This window comes from Ostrea edulis, chromosome 2 (assembly GCF_947568905.1).
Source record: "Ostrea edulis chromosome 2, xbOstEdul1.1, whole genome shotgun sequence".
In the NCBI taxonomy this organism is placed as follows: domain Eukaryota; kingdom Metazoa; phylum Mollusca; class Bivalvia; order Ostreida; family Ostreidae; genus Ostrea; species Ostrea edulis.
Window position 1 is genome coordinate 95,595,045 of NC_079165.1, and position 17,192 is coordinate 95,612,236.

Consider the following 17,192-nt stretch of genomic DNA (forward strand, 5'->3'; position numbering starts at 1 on the left):
ATAATGCTGTTTAAAGAAAATTGCAATTTTCTGACGTTGATAATAGGTATATTGTGCTAATTTATAAAAAATTTATTGATACCGCAACATATTTGTTTTATCAGTTTTATTTCTTACTATGATATATTATTTGAAGAATCAACACTCAAATATGAGATTAATTGAACCTGTAATTCTAGAAGGGTGGAATGACCTTATGCTGGATTTTATACTTTTCATAGGGTTTGAGATATGTCTGATATGTAGTCATTTTTACTATTTTCTGTCACTTTTAATGAGGTGAAATTAATAAAATGACATAAATTTTAAGTTTTTCGGGGGGAAGGGGTTAGAATATATAAGTTCTGCCAGTAAAAGTAACAATGAATAAAAAAATCTTGTCATTTATTTGAGAGTAAAATTAAAAATTGTTGCTCCTTTTATCAATTATTTTTTCTTAAAAAGAGACCGTGATTTATATTGAGCTCCCTTCCCCATAAATCCACCACTTTTACTAACCCACACTGTATCTAGCGATTGTGCCCCTTGACTAGCTCTTTGATAAAGGAGGTATATAGAGACGAGCGGGAATGGCGTTCTCAGTCGATTGTAGACCCAGATTGTTGTTGTAAATATGAAATGAAAGTATTTTTTATAGGAAAAAGTTAAACGAAAATGGCATTTCCTCTAGGGACTGGCACTACACCGTTTGGTGCAACTAACACATCGTCATCAACGCCATCATTTGGTTTTGGAACGCCAATACAGTCATCAGGTAATAGATTATAGAAAAACGTGTTATCTACTTCTAAGTCTTAGATGTTCGTCATTTTCTAATGGGAAACATACTGAACACCAAGCAGTTCACTTAAGAAAAGCTGATACATTCTTCTGTCTCATGTTTTCTTGATCTAACTGGTTATTCGGTCTTACGCAGGTACTTGCTGATCAGTGGAATTTCCCTTTGCTATATTTAGTATTTAGTGCCTAAATAGATATGTGGAAGCTTTTGCCAATTCTTTTGCATTTCCTTTTGTTAAATTATTAGAATTTTAATGTTTACAGAATCAAGTTGATTCAGAGATAACAACAGATAATTATAATGTATTGGAATAATTTGTAGACATATATGTAGCTGCAGAACTGTAGCTCTCTGAAAAAATATTTTGACATAACAGAGAGCTACAGAGCCACCCCTTATAAAAACCTTCGATTTACGGCGCACGAAAAGCTGCGCACGGTTGAGACCTTATATCGTTGTATTCTTGAGTTACTGTCTCATAAATTTAATATCAAAAAATTCTTAACATATTTTCCTACTATACTTGTGTCTAAACATACCTTCAAATATTCATTAAAGCCCCACACGACCTGAAAACTCCCAGCTTCAAATGATTTCGTTTGTTGACGTAGCCATGTTAGGTAGCCGGGTCAGTTCGTACCCTGTTGTTGTTAGTATATATTCATAAAATTCGTTATATGTTATGTATTCGCTCTTCATTTATTATCAATACGAATAATCTATAGAAATTAAAAAAATAAAGTTTTTCTAAAGGTAAAATAAGCTCTTGATTCATGAAAATGCTACTAAAGTCCTTAACACTCGTGTGGCAGGGATGGAGACCGCACCAGACTAATGAAAGCCGCATTGCTGTGAGTTTAGCTATTTGAATAATTATTATTTAAAGGCACTGGGATGATATATTATTTAAAATATTTAGCTAAAATATTTGTGGGGATATTAGTTCACATCTAGACGTTATTGTGCAAGTATGGAAATTAACCAGGATTCGAATTGACCCGGCTACCTAACATGACTACGTCAATAAACGAAATCATTTGAAGCTGGGAGTTTTCAGGTCGTATGGGGCTTTAATGAATATTTGAAGGTGTGTTTAGACACAAGTATAGTAGGAAAATATGTTAAGAATTTTTTGATATTAAATATATGAAACAGCAACTCAAGAATACAACGATATAAGGCCTCAACCGTGCGCAACTTTTTGTGTGCCGTAAATCGAAGGTTTTTATAAGGGGTGGCTCTGTAGCTCTCTGTTATGTCAAAATATTTTTTCAGAGAGCTACAGTTCTGCAGCTAACATATATGAAGCATAAGAACTTCAAGGGGAAGAAGCTTTTCTTTTTCATCATCTAATGAGAAAATGTGGACATTTGTAATATTCATTTCTTGAATGTAATCAAAAGAACATGATTAGTTATGGTTTGTGTTGTGAATTTGCATACTTGATTTTGTTGTTGTTGCTATTTAATGTATTATTATTTGTGTACTTGTTACATATAAACAACCTCACCAACTGCTAGGGATGATGTTATCTTGTGCAACTTTATATTCATTGTTCTTTAGTTGGTTGGTTATGTTAAACATCTCACCTAAAAAAAATTCATTCATGTGGAGACATCACCATTGCTGGTGAAGGGCTGCAAAATTTAGACCTATGCTCAGCACTTAAGGCTTTTTAGCAGGGAGGGATTTTTATTGTGCCACACCTGCTGTGATATAAGGCCTCAGATTTTGCAGTCTCACCTGAAGGACCACCCCATTTAGTTGCCTCTTATGCAGGCTCTTACGACAAGCACGGGGTACTGAGGACCAATTCTAACCCGGATCCCCACGGGTTCTTTAGATTGAAATCATCATATTGGTTGAAAATGTCTGTAAATGCAGTGAAGTTTTGGAATAGTGCAATAACATTTATCGACTCTTGCAGGTAGGTACATTCTTTGAAGGTCAGAGGTAAAACATTTGCTGTTTTCACCGAACACCCTAATGACGGAAGGCGTAATTTTTAAAGAAGTTTAGTAATAGCAGGTTCGGTTCCAGAAGGAGACGAAATTACCGGAAAATTATATATTTTCTGATAAAAAAAATTTTGGGGTCGGAGTAAAAATATAGGTTCGATTGGGTGACCGTAAACACACATACTTTTTTTGGCCTAATCGAACATGATCAATCATTATAAAGATACATGTACTTCAGAGGCAGAATCAAAGATATTTTGGCAACAATTGATTATCAGCGATAATCAGAACATCACTTGATCATCAAAATTGCAATTCTGAATTATTGTACCATTTTAGGTGCTTTTGGAACACAGCCTAAAACTACAGCTTCCACTGGCTTTACATTTGGTGCTCCAGTTGCCTCCACCACATCAGGTTTCTCATTTGGTGGAGCCCCAGCATCAAGTGCCTCCACAGGATTCTCTTTCGGTGGAGCACCTGCTTCAACTGCCTCTTCTGGCTTCTCATTTGGAGGGACAAGTACAGGAACAGGCACATCTGCATTTGCAGGAGGGACAGCTTTCCCGGTATGTATTATTTCATTGTCTCTGTAAAGTAAACTAATGAACAATTCAAGTCTGAAGATAATGAAAAATTGGTAAAAAAGGGGCAACTCTACAAAATGACAATAGGTGTTTAGACTCATCAGATTTTGGATTGCCTGCTAAGCAGTCAGGTGAAGAATATAAGACTCTCTTATGAGTAGCCATGAAATATAAGGTGATTCCACCCGAGGGTTGCAAAAAAGCTGTGAAACCCGAGGCTTTGCCGAGGGTTTTACCGCTTTTTTGCAACCCCGAGGGTGGAATCACCTTAATATTTCATGGCAACTCATAAGAGAGTATTTTTCTCTCATATTTCTAGAGTTTTCCATTTTCCTTGTGCCTAGCGACGCCATTTTGAGAATTTTCCAATTAATTAATTTTTCGCTGTACATTAAAAATAACACCAGAATCGAATTCTACGACCTTTATTTTGTCAACTACGTTACCGACAAAAAATCGGCCGACGAGTGTATAAGTGAATTGTATTAGAGTTATTTCTCTTTGAATAAATCGATGCGTGACGTAACTCGACAGTCCATCAGCGCGAAACATTTTGACAGACCTAATCAGAAAATGAATCCACAACTGCACGTTTTTTTTCTTAGAGGAGCATTGATATTGATATTAATTGAGCAGTTATTTAATGACGAATGTGTGAAGAGAGATTCCAAGTGGTTTTTGTTGGTGAATATGTCCATGGGCATGGCTAGACTTTCGTTTTTCACGCGTGCAAGGACTCGAGTCTCATAGACATTGAAGGCACTTATTTCACCTGAGACACGGACAGTAGACGTTGACAGAGTGAATGTGGAGGTAGGCCTAGAAGTAATAGACCGTGTGGGCTGGGTTTCTGTGAACTGGCATAATGCACCGGATGACATAGGTGTATGAGGAATTTGTGACTGTTGTTGAGTGTGCAGTAATTGTTCAAGGAATGTGTATTTTTGTGTCCGGTCACATACACCTGGAGATTATCAGGGACATTACAATCTGTCATTTTTTGTACAAGAGCTTTGCAGACGCTAGTGTTTGTCAATCGAGGCGAGGTAAGTTGCAAGCTAGTTGTGTATTGATTATGACGTCACGGGATATGTAAGATAAACGTCACGTGATATGAAAGATAGAAATATTTTGCATACCTTTCTTTCATAGAATATCTGTATCTTACATACGTAGATATGAGAGAATATGAGGTTCTTCTGACATGTTTGAATTGCCAAAAAAAACCAAGATCAACAAAACTTAATGAAAGTACATGTAATCATGTTGTCTTTTTTTTTTTCTGTGGCTACGTTATGTCGATATGTGTAAAAGAAATTTGATTTACGTGTACTACTACTCAACCTAAATCTTTCACAAATCATAAATATTTAAATAACATGAATTTAATGGGAATGAAAATTAACTAACTTGTGAAATTAACCATTAAATTTGTGAAAATTAAATCACTTGTGAAAATATTGATTTCGTATTTTTTTTAAAAATGCATTATAAGATGCTGGTGTAGGGAAATTGTGCAACAATTCTAGGTATGCGAAATTTACACCTAGTATGTAATACCTCAGCTGATTCAATCGACCATCGATGTACATTTGTTTTGATGATATCAATTGGTAGACACACCAAAATTTCAAGACAATGAGGATTTAGCATATATAACCACATTTCATCATCTTGAAGGTCCATTGGTAATGGCCAAGAGTGATTGGTGTGACTGTTTTAATAATTGTATTTTAGTTCTGTACAATAAATCTCAGACATGCAGGATCAAATGTACATGTATGTACACATTCATTTGTTTCATCTGAAGTTGAATACACCCACTTTACTGAAACGTAAAATTTCTTTTAAACAGAAAAACACCCTAATCCCAAAAAACAAATATCTCCTTTGTTAAGGTGATGACTAATTAACAGTTTCACTGATCACATGCCTTTGACAGTATATCAGGACCTACACTGTATGATAATGAAATTTGAAAACAGGGTGGCAGGTGGCGATGTATGAATTTGATGTTATGATGGGACATTTATGTAGCTGGAAAAGTGTCCCTGACAAAACATGGTGGCATAGACTTTAGCGGAAGTGGTGATGAATATTAATTATATCTATATGTTTTATAGATGTTTTTTGTTCTCTTTATTCAGAGCTTTGGATCAAACCTTGGTGGAACAAGCAGCAGCATTCCAGGCCAACCATCATTTGGCTTTGGGCTTGGAAGTAGGTATTCTTTTTGTTATAAATGAGAAAATGCTAACAATTATGGAATGACATGGAATATTGTGGTCAATGGACTAGTTTTGTAGAAAAAATTCTTTAAAAAAGAATGGAATTTCTCCTCATACAATGTATGTTTTCTAATTCTCATTCAACTTGACAACCCAAAAATAAAGTTCGAGGTATTTTTTTTTTTTTGGAAAAACTTTATATTGTTTGAATCTTGATCCTGTTCACATCACATTATTTTATGATTGTCAACTTTGGTTCAAATGCAATTTCTTATGAATTTGAAGCACAGCAGACCAATCCCCTTCAACCCCAACAGACACAACAGGTTTCTTCAAACTTAGAAAACATCACCACAGCGGTTACTCTTCCACAGATTTATGGCGATGAAAGGGATGCCATTATTGCTAAATGGAATCAGCTACAGGCTGCATGGGGCACAGGAAAGGGGATTTACAGTCAACATGGCAGCGTGGAATTTACCCCAGAAAATCCCTATTGCAGATTCAAAGTAGGATTGTTTTCATAGTGATGAATTGTCACAGTATATACAAAATGTGTCTGTGTGCACTGACTGTCATGGACTGCATTCGTAAAAGATATGGCAAGCAACGAGACATGGAATGATAATTTTGTCTATATTGATTTGTTGAAACTATAAACTTGTCTTTACTTATTGTGCATTAGTTTCATACAGTTCATTACTGTATTTACCTAGGCTGTGGGGTATAATAGACTGCCCAAAACAAAGAATGAAGATGGACTGGTGTCGTTGTTTATAAGGAACCCTGAAGCAGATGTTAGATCTCACCAGCAGCAGATTGTCGACACGCTGTTTGGAATCTTTGGCAGCAAACCTCAACTATCTGTTTGTGTAGAAGGGATAAAGAAACTCCCAGATAACATGTAAGGAAATCTTCAGTTCATGTGGACTCAATTTTACGCATTGATATCTTTCAACCTCTAAATGGCTTACCGTTAAAAAAAGCGTCCGAATTAATTTAACCTTGGGTTTCAGTGTTTCTTAAAATAAATTGTAGACATTTTGTATGACCCACAATTTTTTTCATACAAATCACCAAATTGCAGATTGTAGAAAACTACAACCACCCTCACAATCAGTTTTGATTGAAATGTTATACATCCCTAATTACTGTGTATATCACAGTTCTTGGATGTCATCATTTAAATTACTTCTCCTATATTAAGGGTAATATTTGCAGCAGTTCTCTCATTAACTGTCAGACTTTGACACGATAACTCAAACAGTTTTTATTGTACAGTTTTCAAATTTTGTACAGAAATACTTAACAATAAGAAGAAGCCTATAGGTTTTGGAGTCATTTCACTTTGTGTGTCTGTATGGCATGATCTTTGTTATTATGAACACTTTCTTTGTGACGCAATAACTCTAACAGTTTTCATTGTACAGTTTTCAAATTTTGTACAGAAATACTTTACAATAAGAGGAAGACACCTATATATTTTGGAGTCATGTCACTTTGTCTGTTTGTATGTCATCATCTTTCTTATTATGACCGTATCTATTTACCACTGTCTAAGGGAGATAATTCAATTTGAATTTTGATACGCATTGTATTGATATATAGAAAATTTACAAGAAATAACTCTACAACATTGTTTATGTATATATATATATATATATATATTTATTTATTTTTTTAATGTGATGTAAAAAATGCTTGATGTTACATGTATATTGAATTAACACGTCATTCCCTGTCAACAACTTTCGATCGGGATCAGAATACGAAATAAAATTTCTTAAATCCGGTTGCAAAGTGAAACTGCTCCAAGAAATTGAATTATGTAGTAATTGCACGTTACACCTTAGAGAACTGTTCCGTTTAATAAAGAAAGTCACAAAATACCGGTAGATACAAAATGATTGGACCTTATTGATTACTGTTACCAAGCTTTCATCGGTGAAAATCTCTAAATGGCGTGTTAGCTCATACATGGTATGTCTCGGCTAGGAATAATGGAAACTTTCTCACCTATATATGTAAAGACATATTCTATAAATTTCTATTTTTAAAAATGTAGAACGCTTATCAAATGACAATGTGTTTGAAAACGCTTAGAGCCCCGATGTCAGAATTTCCTTTTCCAAGACATCAATAAGTCAAATTCATAATCCTTTTGGAATAGTATGTACCATATTTTGTACCAGTTATCCATTTTGAATCCCCTATTACAGTTGGATTTATTTGCACTCTGTTGTGTTTGAGTGGAAGAATGTGTGTCAAACAGAAGTAATTTAAATTGCATCAGTCTCTCATAAATATGCATCATGATTCCTTTTTCACAAATTTGCATTCCAATGTATCTTTGAATATTATTAATTCTAACGTATATACCAGCCCCAAACATTGCTATATCAAATACAGATGTCACTTTCCTCTAATAACCCTCAGCGGGGTCCTTGCTGACCGTGTCAGTTTTCTAGTTTAATCTTATTATGTTCCAAAATTACATTTAAATCGAATACGATTTTTTTTCAAATTAGGTACCATGGCTGTAACTACTGGGGCAGTCAAGGCAATTGTCTTGGTAAAAAGACTTGTTTTGAGATATAGGCATGATAGGTACATTTTTTTTGTAGATCCATTAGGACTGAAACAATACGCCCCCTTCACGATACAATAGATATTGCAATACTTATGCCACGATTCAATACTTCCAATACAATACAATTTACAGAAGAAACCAATGATAACATTGAAGAAAAATTTGATAACCAATATTCACATCAATAATTTTAAAAGCAGAATGTTTCCAAACTGCCGAACTGTGAGATACCTGTTGACTCTGTAGTTTAAACTGATAAAGTTCATTATTGTTTTCGTAAGACTCGAGGCAAACAACAGTCTCAACATTATGTGACGCTATTTTTTCCCTCATGCAGGTAAAAAAAAATATATAAGTACAGGCCGAGCCTGATGTGTTTTACTGAACCAAATTGTAATAAACGTATCGAACCGAAAATCGAAGCAATGAATAGAACATTGAATCGAGCGTTTATATTGAACAGTATCGATATTTCGGTCAATCGATATAGCCCTAAGATCTATCATTTGTTCTGTTAACCGTTGAAACTGAATCCTCTTGGTTTGCAATCAATGTTTGCGTAACTCAAAAAGTGCCCGCTAAAAGTGTCAATTCATCATTCGTTCAATGTAAATTCATGCTGCAAGGAGATATATTGAGTAAAGTTAAGGTTGCTGTTTTATATCCCTCAATAAGAGCCTTTCATATTTTAAACACCACAAATGTTTGTTTATTTAAATAGAGAATTACTGTCCTAAAACACTAGGAGCATCCACATTGTGGACCCACTGAGCCTTAAGGTGGCCCTTAGATTCCCTGCCTTAAGTAACTGAAATAGGACCCTAGTTGTGGCCATGGCTACAAAAGCCTGTATATGTTTTAAAAGTTTTGGATAGGCAGCAGAACTGATGAGTAGGTTGGGTCACTGAAAACAAGACAGTTATATATATATATATATATATATATATATATATATATATATATATATATATATATATTGTTCTGAAGTAGTTTACTATGTGTACAGTTGTATAGGTCAGACTCTATAGGGATTGAAAACATGATGAAATGAAATCTTGATGGATTTGTATTAACAGGACAGAATTTGCGATCTACATATTAGAGAGGCCTGCAACAGGTCCTGCCAGAAGAATCCCAGCCAATGAAACCTGTAATTTTCTCAACGGTCAAGTTACTCAACTCAAGAGTAAGCTGTTGGTGGAGAATGTTATTCCCAAAATGGGATTCACTGAACAGGCCCTGAAGGAGTATCTAGAAACACCACCGGCAGGTTAGTAAAATTCCCCAGTATCTAGAAACACCACCGGCAGGTTAGTAAAATTCCCCAGTATCTAGAAACACCACTGACAGGTTAGTAAAATTCCCCAGTGTCTAGAAACACTACCAGCAGGTTAGTAAAATTCCTGAGTATCTAGAAATGCCACCAGCAGGTTAGGGCTGTTCCAGAAATGATCAAATGGGGGGGTTGGGCGGCAAACGATATTTTTTTGTGTGGGTGGTCGTATTTTTTCATATTTTAATTGGTCCGTGGTTGGACTGTTAAAAAATATTTATTATGGGTAGTGGGTAGTTTCTATTGTTTTATTTTGTGCCACGTGGGTGTTGAGTTTTCAGAATATTTTTATTGTTGCTCTTGTCGTGTTGGTTACAAAACGTCTGAAGGAAAATTGAAAACGTGCTTTCGAAATGCTGCTTTCGAAATCGGAAATCGGAAGTAACATAGAACTATTCGAGTTGTCCAGCGCATAACTTTCCATTACGGCTTCAAATTAGAGGCGCGTTTAGTAGGGTCCCTTTAGACGTGATGGCGGCGAACTCTGTTCTGTAGATTATTACAGTTTACAGTGCATCGATTTTGGGAATATTTTGAAACCAATAGGTATTCCGTTTTCTAATAAAAATAGGCAAACCTTAGTTGATTTATACGAGGGTACCGATGCGTTATATTTATCAGTCGGTGTGATGGTGATATAGAGGCCTCCGGGCGCGGGCTCCATTAGAAGACGAACGATTCGTGGAAAAACATATCCATACCCATTTCATGATAATAGCATCGTTTGGACTTCCAACATTCCCGCCATAGATGCCTTTGATTGTTGATGTGACATCGTTTCTTCAGAACTACTGTGATACAATGTTGCACAGGCATTACCGCGTCATTGACTAGAATGTTTGTCCCGAAAACCTCGCGAGATTTGTACCGTTTTCATTTTTTTAAATATTTTTGTGGTGGGTCTGGTTATTTTTTTTTTTTTTATTAGATGGGTCATTGTAAAATGAGTTTATTAATTTGATGGGTCATGGGGTAATTTTTTATTTATTTTTTATGGGTGCTTGGTATATACAAAAGGTGCCTCCCGACCCCCCCCATGTATTCATTTCTGGAATAGCGTTTAGTAAAATTCTCCTGTATCTATAAACACCACCAGCAGGTTAGTAAAATTCCCCAGTATCTATAAACACCACCAGCAGGTTAGTAAAATTCCCCAGTATCTATAAACACCACCAGCAGGTTAGTGAAATTTCTGAGTATCTAGAAACACCACCAGCAGGTTAGTAAAATTCCCCAGTATCTATAAACACCACCAGCAGGTTAGTGAAATTCCTGAGTATTTAGAAACACCACCGGCAGGTTAGTAAAATTCCCCAGTATCTATAAACACCACTGGCAGGTTAGTGAAATTCTCCTGAATCTAGAAACACTACCAGCAGGTTAGTAAAATTCCCCAGTATCTAGAAACGCTACCAGCAGGTTAGTAAAATTCCCCAGTATCTAGAAACACCACTGACAGGTTAGTAAAATTCCCCAGTATCTAGAAACACCACTGGCAGGTTAGTAAAATTCCCCAGTGTCTATAAACACCACTGGCAGGTTAGTAAAATTCCTGAGAAAAAATTGCTTATTTGAGAGAAAATATACTGTTTAATTAACTCTCAAGAGTTAGTATGATAAAAAGTTTCAAGTGCCATGCTCTGCTCCTTTAATTTTACTTTGGTCACTTTATCAGGTGATCTGGTGCAATCAGTGCCTATTCATCATTTATTGTTCATCATTCATAAACATTATACCTTTTTTATGATACATTTGAACCCATCTTCACAAATCGTGGTACATGTAATATTTTTGGGTGTACAGAAACAACTACATGCATATGTATTGTAAAACTTAAGGTGCTTTAGGAAAGCAAGGTGCCTGAAGGGTGCAAGCTGCTGTAGGAAAGTAAGGTACCTGAAGGGTGCAAGGTGCTGTAGGAAAGTAAGGTACCTGAAGGGTACAAGGTGCTGTAGGAAAGTAAGGTACCTGAAGGGTTGCAAGGTGCCTTAGGTGTATTTGACCAATCTTCAGAATCTTCTGCTCTGCAGGTACTGCTCTAGCAGACAAACAGTATGATGAATTTATTTACTGTATGTGTACTTTTCACTGGTAGTGAGATTACCGTTTTAGCACTTTTGGTGGTGAAGCAAGAGTGCTAATTTATGGTTGAGTTAAAATATGAAAATATATATTTATGTCAAACACAGAACATGTGCCAGATCATGATTACCTCAAGTAATGCTAAAGATCCATTTTCAGTAAATTCGAAATACGCTAAAATAAAAACACATACGGTATTTGATGAGTTATAAACACTCTAACAAAATTGAAATTCCCCTGACTACAGGGTTGAGACCCCAGGGAGGGACTGGGAAGCTACATGTATGTATCATGGTCAAGAAGTGTATCCTGACTGTTTTCAGAAATGAATAAGTAGTAGTCATGACAACATATACAGTGAAACCTGTCTAATCCGACATGTACTGGGAAACGAAGGTTTTTTTAATACACCGTGTGTCAGAGTAAACAGTGTAAAAAACAATGAAAATATGAAATTGAGAATGAAAATAAGGGTCGGAATGCTTAGTGAGTCGGATTGCGCAGGTGTCAGATTAGACAGATTTCACTGTATCTATAACAGGATCAGTGATAGTATCAAAATGACATGAAATTATTGCATGCTGCAGCATTTGAAGACTGCACTTTTGAAAGTCCCAATTTTCTTTATTTTTAAGTGCTTTAGAATATAGCTCTTGTGATTGTACATTCTCACAATTAGACTTTGAATTAAGATTTTGCCAAATTTAGGTACTTTTTTAACATTAGGAATGTTAGTAGCCGTAAGATTTCAAACAGATCTCGACACCAATACATGTATTACAATATTACTGACAGGTATCCATCCTTTTCTGTGGGAGCAAGCCAAGTTAGATAACCCAGATCCTGACAGCCTAATTCCAGCTCCAATGATTGGATTTAAAGCCCTACACCAGAGGTTAAAACACCAGGAACAGCAGACTCAAGCCCACCAGCAGAGACTAGATGTAAGAGAGTTCAATTTAAATCAAGACTAAGTAAGGAATCAATCAGCAGAGACTAGACGTAAGAGAGTTCAATTTAAACCAAGACTAAGTAAGGAATCAACCAGCAGAGACTAGACGTAAGAGAGTTCAATTTAAACCAAGACTATGTAAGGAATCAATCAACAAAGACTAGACGTAAGAGAGTTCAATTTAAATCAAGACTATGTAAGGAATCAATCAGCAGAGACTAGACGTAAGAGAGTTCAATTTAAACCAAGACTATGTAAGGAATCAATCAACAGAGACTAGACGTAAGAGAGTTCAATTTAAACCAAGACTATGTTAGGAACCAACCAGCAGAGACTAGACGTAAGAGAGTTCAATTTAAACCAAGACTATGTAAGGAATCAATCAGCAGATACTAGACGTAAGAGAGTTCAATTTTAATCAAGACTATGTAAGGAATCAATCAACAGAGACTAGACGTAAGAGAGTTCAATTTAAACCAAGACTAAGTAAGGAATCAATCAACAGAGACTAGACGTAAGAGAGTTCAATTTAAATCAAGACTATGTAAGGAATCAATTAACAGAGACTAGACGTAAGAGAGTTCAATTTAAACCAAGACTATGTTAGGAACCAACCAGCAGAGACTAGACGTAAGAGAGTTCAATTTAAACCAAGACTATGTAAGGAATCAATCAGCAGATACTAGACGTAAGAGAGTTCAATTTTAATCAAGACTATGTAAGGAATCAATCAACAGAGACTAGACGTAAGAGAGTTCAATTTAAACCAAGACTAAGTAAGGAATCAATCAACAGAGACTAGACGTAAGAGAGTTCAATTTAAATCAAGACTATGTAAGGAATCAATTAACAGAGACTAGACGTAAGAGAGTTCAATTTAAACCAAGACTATGTAAGGAATCAATCAACAGAGACTAGATGTAAGAGAGTTCAATTTAAATCAAGACTATGTAAGGAATCAATTAACAGAGACTAGACGTAAGAGAGTTCAATTTAAATCAAGACTATGTAAGGAATCAATCAACAGAGACTAGACGTAAGAGAGTTCAATTTAAACCAAGACTAAGTAAGGAATCAATCAACAAAGACTAGACGTAAGAGAGTTCAATTTAAATCAAGACTATGTAAGGAATCAATCAGCAGAGACTAGACGTAAGAGAGTTCAATTTAAATCAAGACTATGTAAGGAATCAATCAACAGAGACTAGACGTAAGAGAGTTCAATTTAAATCAAGACTATGTAAGGAATCAACCAGCAGAGACTAGACGTAAGAGAGTTCAATTTAAATCAAGACTATGTAAGGATTCAATCAGCAGAGACTAGACGTAAGAGAGTTCAATTTAAACCAAGACTAAGTAAGGAATCAACCAGCAGAGACTAGACGTAAGAGAGTTCAATTTAAATCAAGACTATGTAAGGAATCAATCAACAGAGACTAGATGTAAGAGAGTTCAATTTAAATCAAGACTATGTAAGGAATCAATCAACAGAGACTAGACGTAAGAGAATTCAATTTAAATCAAGACTATGTAAGGAATCAATCAACAGAGACTAGACGTAAGAGAGTTCAATTTAAATGAAGACTAAGTAAGGAATCAACCAGCAGAGACTAGACGTAATAAGAGAGTTCAATTTAAACCAAGACTATGTAAGGAATCAACCAGCAGAGACTAGACGTAAGAGAGTTCAATTTAAATCAAGACTATGTAAGGAATCAACCAGTCTTGATAGAATTTGTCAGAAGTGTGTGATTTTCCTGGAATATACATGTTTATAAGAATATGTCCTTTTTTACCATAGCTGATTGCCGAAGATTTAGAATCCTTGCAACAGAGGCAGGTGAACATGTTGGCAAAGTTAGAGGAATACAAGAGAAAACACATTCAGCTCAGTCACAGGTTGTTACAGGTTAGTATACAAGAGAAAACACATTCAGCTCAGTCACAGGTTGTTACAGGTTAGTATACAAGAGAAAACACATTCAGCTCAGTCACAGGTTGTTACAGGTTAGTATACAAGAGAAAACACATTCAGCTCAGTCACAGGTTGTTACAGGTTAATTATTTTGGTGTATTTGGTAATATATGTACCAAAATGAAAGAGAAAGTAGGGAGAATATACCTACACGTGAAGAGAAAGTAGAGAGAAGATAAAACTACATGTAGCTTTTGTTAGAAATATTTGTAAAAAATAAGTTTTGTTGTTTATTTTAGTGTTAATAATGGTAAATATAATGTATTTGATGATTTTAGTAAAACAGAGGATTCACAACCATCCATTTTCAATATTTATAGTAACATGTTCTTAATTATAGTTTTACAGTATATCAATAATTCATCACACTTTACAAAACGAGAAATACATGTGAAGAAACTAGTTTGCATAACTCTCAGAAACTTCTATATTATAAAGCATGTAAATTTCCGAGACAATTTTTAAAAAAGTATTTGCTTTTGTTGTATACTTACCATATAATGTATTGATGTATATTTAATTGGGACAAAACTTCTTATTTATCTAACAGGTAGTAGTGAAACAAGAAATTTCACGAAAAATGGGCTATTCCATTCAAGCAGAGGAAGAGCAGTTACGTGTGCAGCTGGAAAAAACTCAACTTGAACTCAACCACCCAACACAGTTTAAGGTAGAATTTTTACTAAAGCATGCTTTCCTGTAAACTATATGTACATGTTATTTTCTGTTTTAAGGTTAATTGATCCTCGTGTGATGTCATAGGTTTTTGCAAAAATCTTTATTAAATCAAACTTTGCACATGATAGAAATATATCTTTCAGAGAAATTTTATTCACTGCATAAAATAAAAAATTTGGTAAGCTATTGATTTTGAAAAGTTGATATTTTCCATAGACAATCAATTGTTTGTAATTTTAAAAATGTTGTCAAGGGCAATAACTCCTATGCTGCTATTTCTTCTACTGTATGTCTATTATACATGATTTCCCCAATATCCACAATTAATTTATACATATTTATGAATTAACATTTTTTTTTTTTTAACTGTTGAAATTCAAAATTTGTCATTTCATCAAGTTTTTATCTATTTTATTCTGTAGAACGAAAAAGTGTGATTTTCTTATGTTAACATATACTTCCGTTTTGTTTTTATCTGACATCTTTAAAAATGTGGCAACATACACATTTTCTTTGGTTATTGATTAAATTTAACTATATTGACGGGAAATTAATACAGATTTTGCACTTTTAACCATTAATATTGATAAGTCACATGAGGATCGACCCACCTTAATTCAACAATTGAATTGTTGTTCATTACAGGGAAGGCTGAATGAATTGATGTCTCAGATTCGCATGCAGAATCACTTGGCGGGAACCAGAGCAGACATAAGCTATCAGATGGATCCAGGTCTGCAACAGGAAATTAAACAGGTCAGATCACTACTTGTATCTCTAAATTTGTTTGACTTAGGTCTTTTTAAGAATGTCAGTATATTATCCTGATTTAGATATATACCTAGATTGGACAGCACTATCTCTTGCCTGTTGTGTGAGTTGACCCCTTGTCAAGCCTGGGAGAGCCAGTGCTGTACCCAGAGCATTAAGGTCTTTATTGTCACTGTCGGTTGACATTGGCATTCCAAGTTAAACTTCTAGGCACGTGTGTTCTGGATAAATGACCAGAGATTTTGGAACTAAGGCTCCACTGTGTCAAGACTTACATACATGATGCTTCAAGGGAAGAATGTGGCTTTATGGGAATGAATGACCAGAGTAGATGTTTGACTTGAACAGAAATAAACTTTATGGGATTGAATGACCAGAGTAGATGTTTGACTTGAACAGAAATAAACTTTATGGGATTGAATGACCAGAGTAGATGTTTGACTTGAACAGAAATAAACTTTGATGCACCATAGATTTTCTCTGAAATATCTGGGCATGCAGAAAGATTAGGTAATACATGCACAGAGGAGGGGTTTGATTGAAATTCTTTGTTTGACTCTGTTTTGTGTTTCACTGATCAGGAGTTCTGGGACACTTTGATCAAAAGCAGATCATGTTATTTGGATACTTGTCTAGCATACATTTAGATGGTTTAATATAAACTGTGATTAAGTATTGAGTGGTTTTCTTCTTTCAGCTGTTAAAGCAACAACAGGATGGACTGAAACATCTCGTGGACATCATCAAAGATGACAGCCAGGACGTCCAGCTGATGGAGCAGAACCTGGATGCCTCCTCATTCAGTCGACGGTGACACCAACAGAGGAGTTCCATCTCAGTTTTGTGTTGTGTGGACTATCCTCGGTCCTCAGTGCAAAGGATTAAGGAAACTTGTTTTAAAGTACCCTGATGTTGAATCCAGGAACACATGACATTCATTCATATATGAATGAAATTACATTTCTGATCACAGTTTCTGATGTTTTCAATTTGCTATCCTATTTCATGTTTTAAGTGTTTGTTATTAGAAACATTTTACGCATTTGTAAACAGATGATACAGTGAATAAAGCAGAAGACCACTTCTTGAAAGTTTATTTCTGCTTCAATGATTATAGACTATAGTGATAAATATCTGTAGCAATGTTGGTTTTTGATGTTACGGTAGATTAAACCTTGACCTGGAATTGAATTTGTAAAGATACAATTTATGTAGGAAATTTTTTTTTTTAAATGCATGATTATGTTACTTTGAAAA

General features: G+C 35.1%; 1 protein-coding gene across 1 annotated transcript; it reads left to right on the plus strand.

Annotated features, from left to right (window-relative positions):
• Positions 1-525: 525 nt before the first annotated feature.
• LOC125680603 (nuclear pore complex protein Nup54-like) lies at positions 526-17,026 on the plus strand. The gene is made up of 11 exons (XM_056155650.1): positions 526-754; positions 3,079-3,308; positions 5,474-5,546; positions 5,840-6,063; positions 6,271-6,458; positions 9,221-9,414; positions 12,355-12,503; positions 14,313-14,420; positions 15,037-15,156; positions 15,810-15,920; positions 16,633-17,026. The coding sequence occupies exons 1-11, from the start codon at positions 655-657 to the stop codon at positions 16,747-16,749; spliced, it is 1,614 nt and encodes a 537-aa protein (XP_056011625.1). The 5' UTR covers positions 526-654; the 3' UTR covers positions 16,750-17,026.
• Positions 17,027-17,192: the final 166 nt, after the last annotated feature.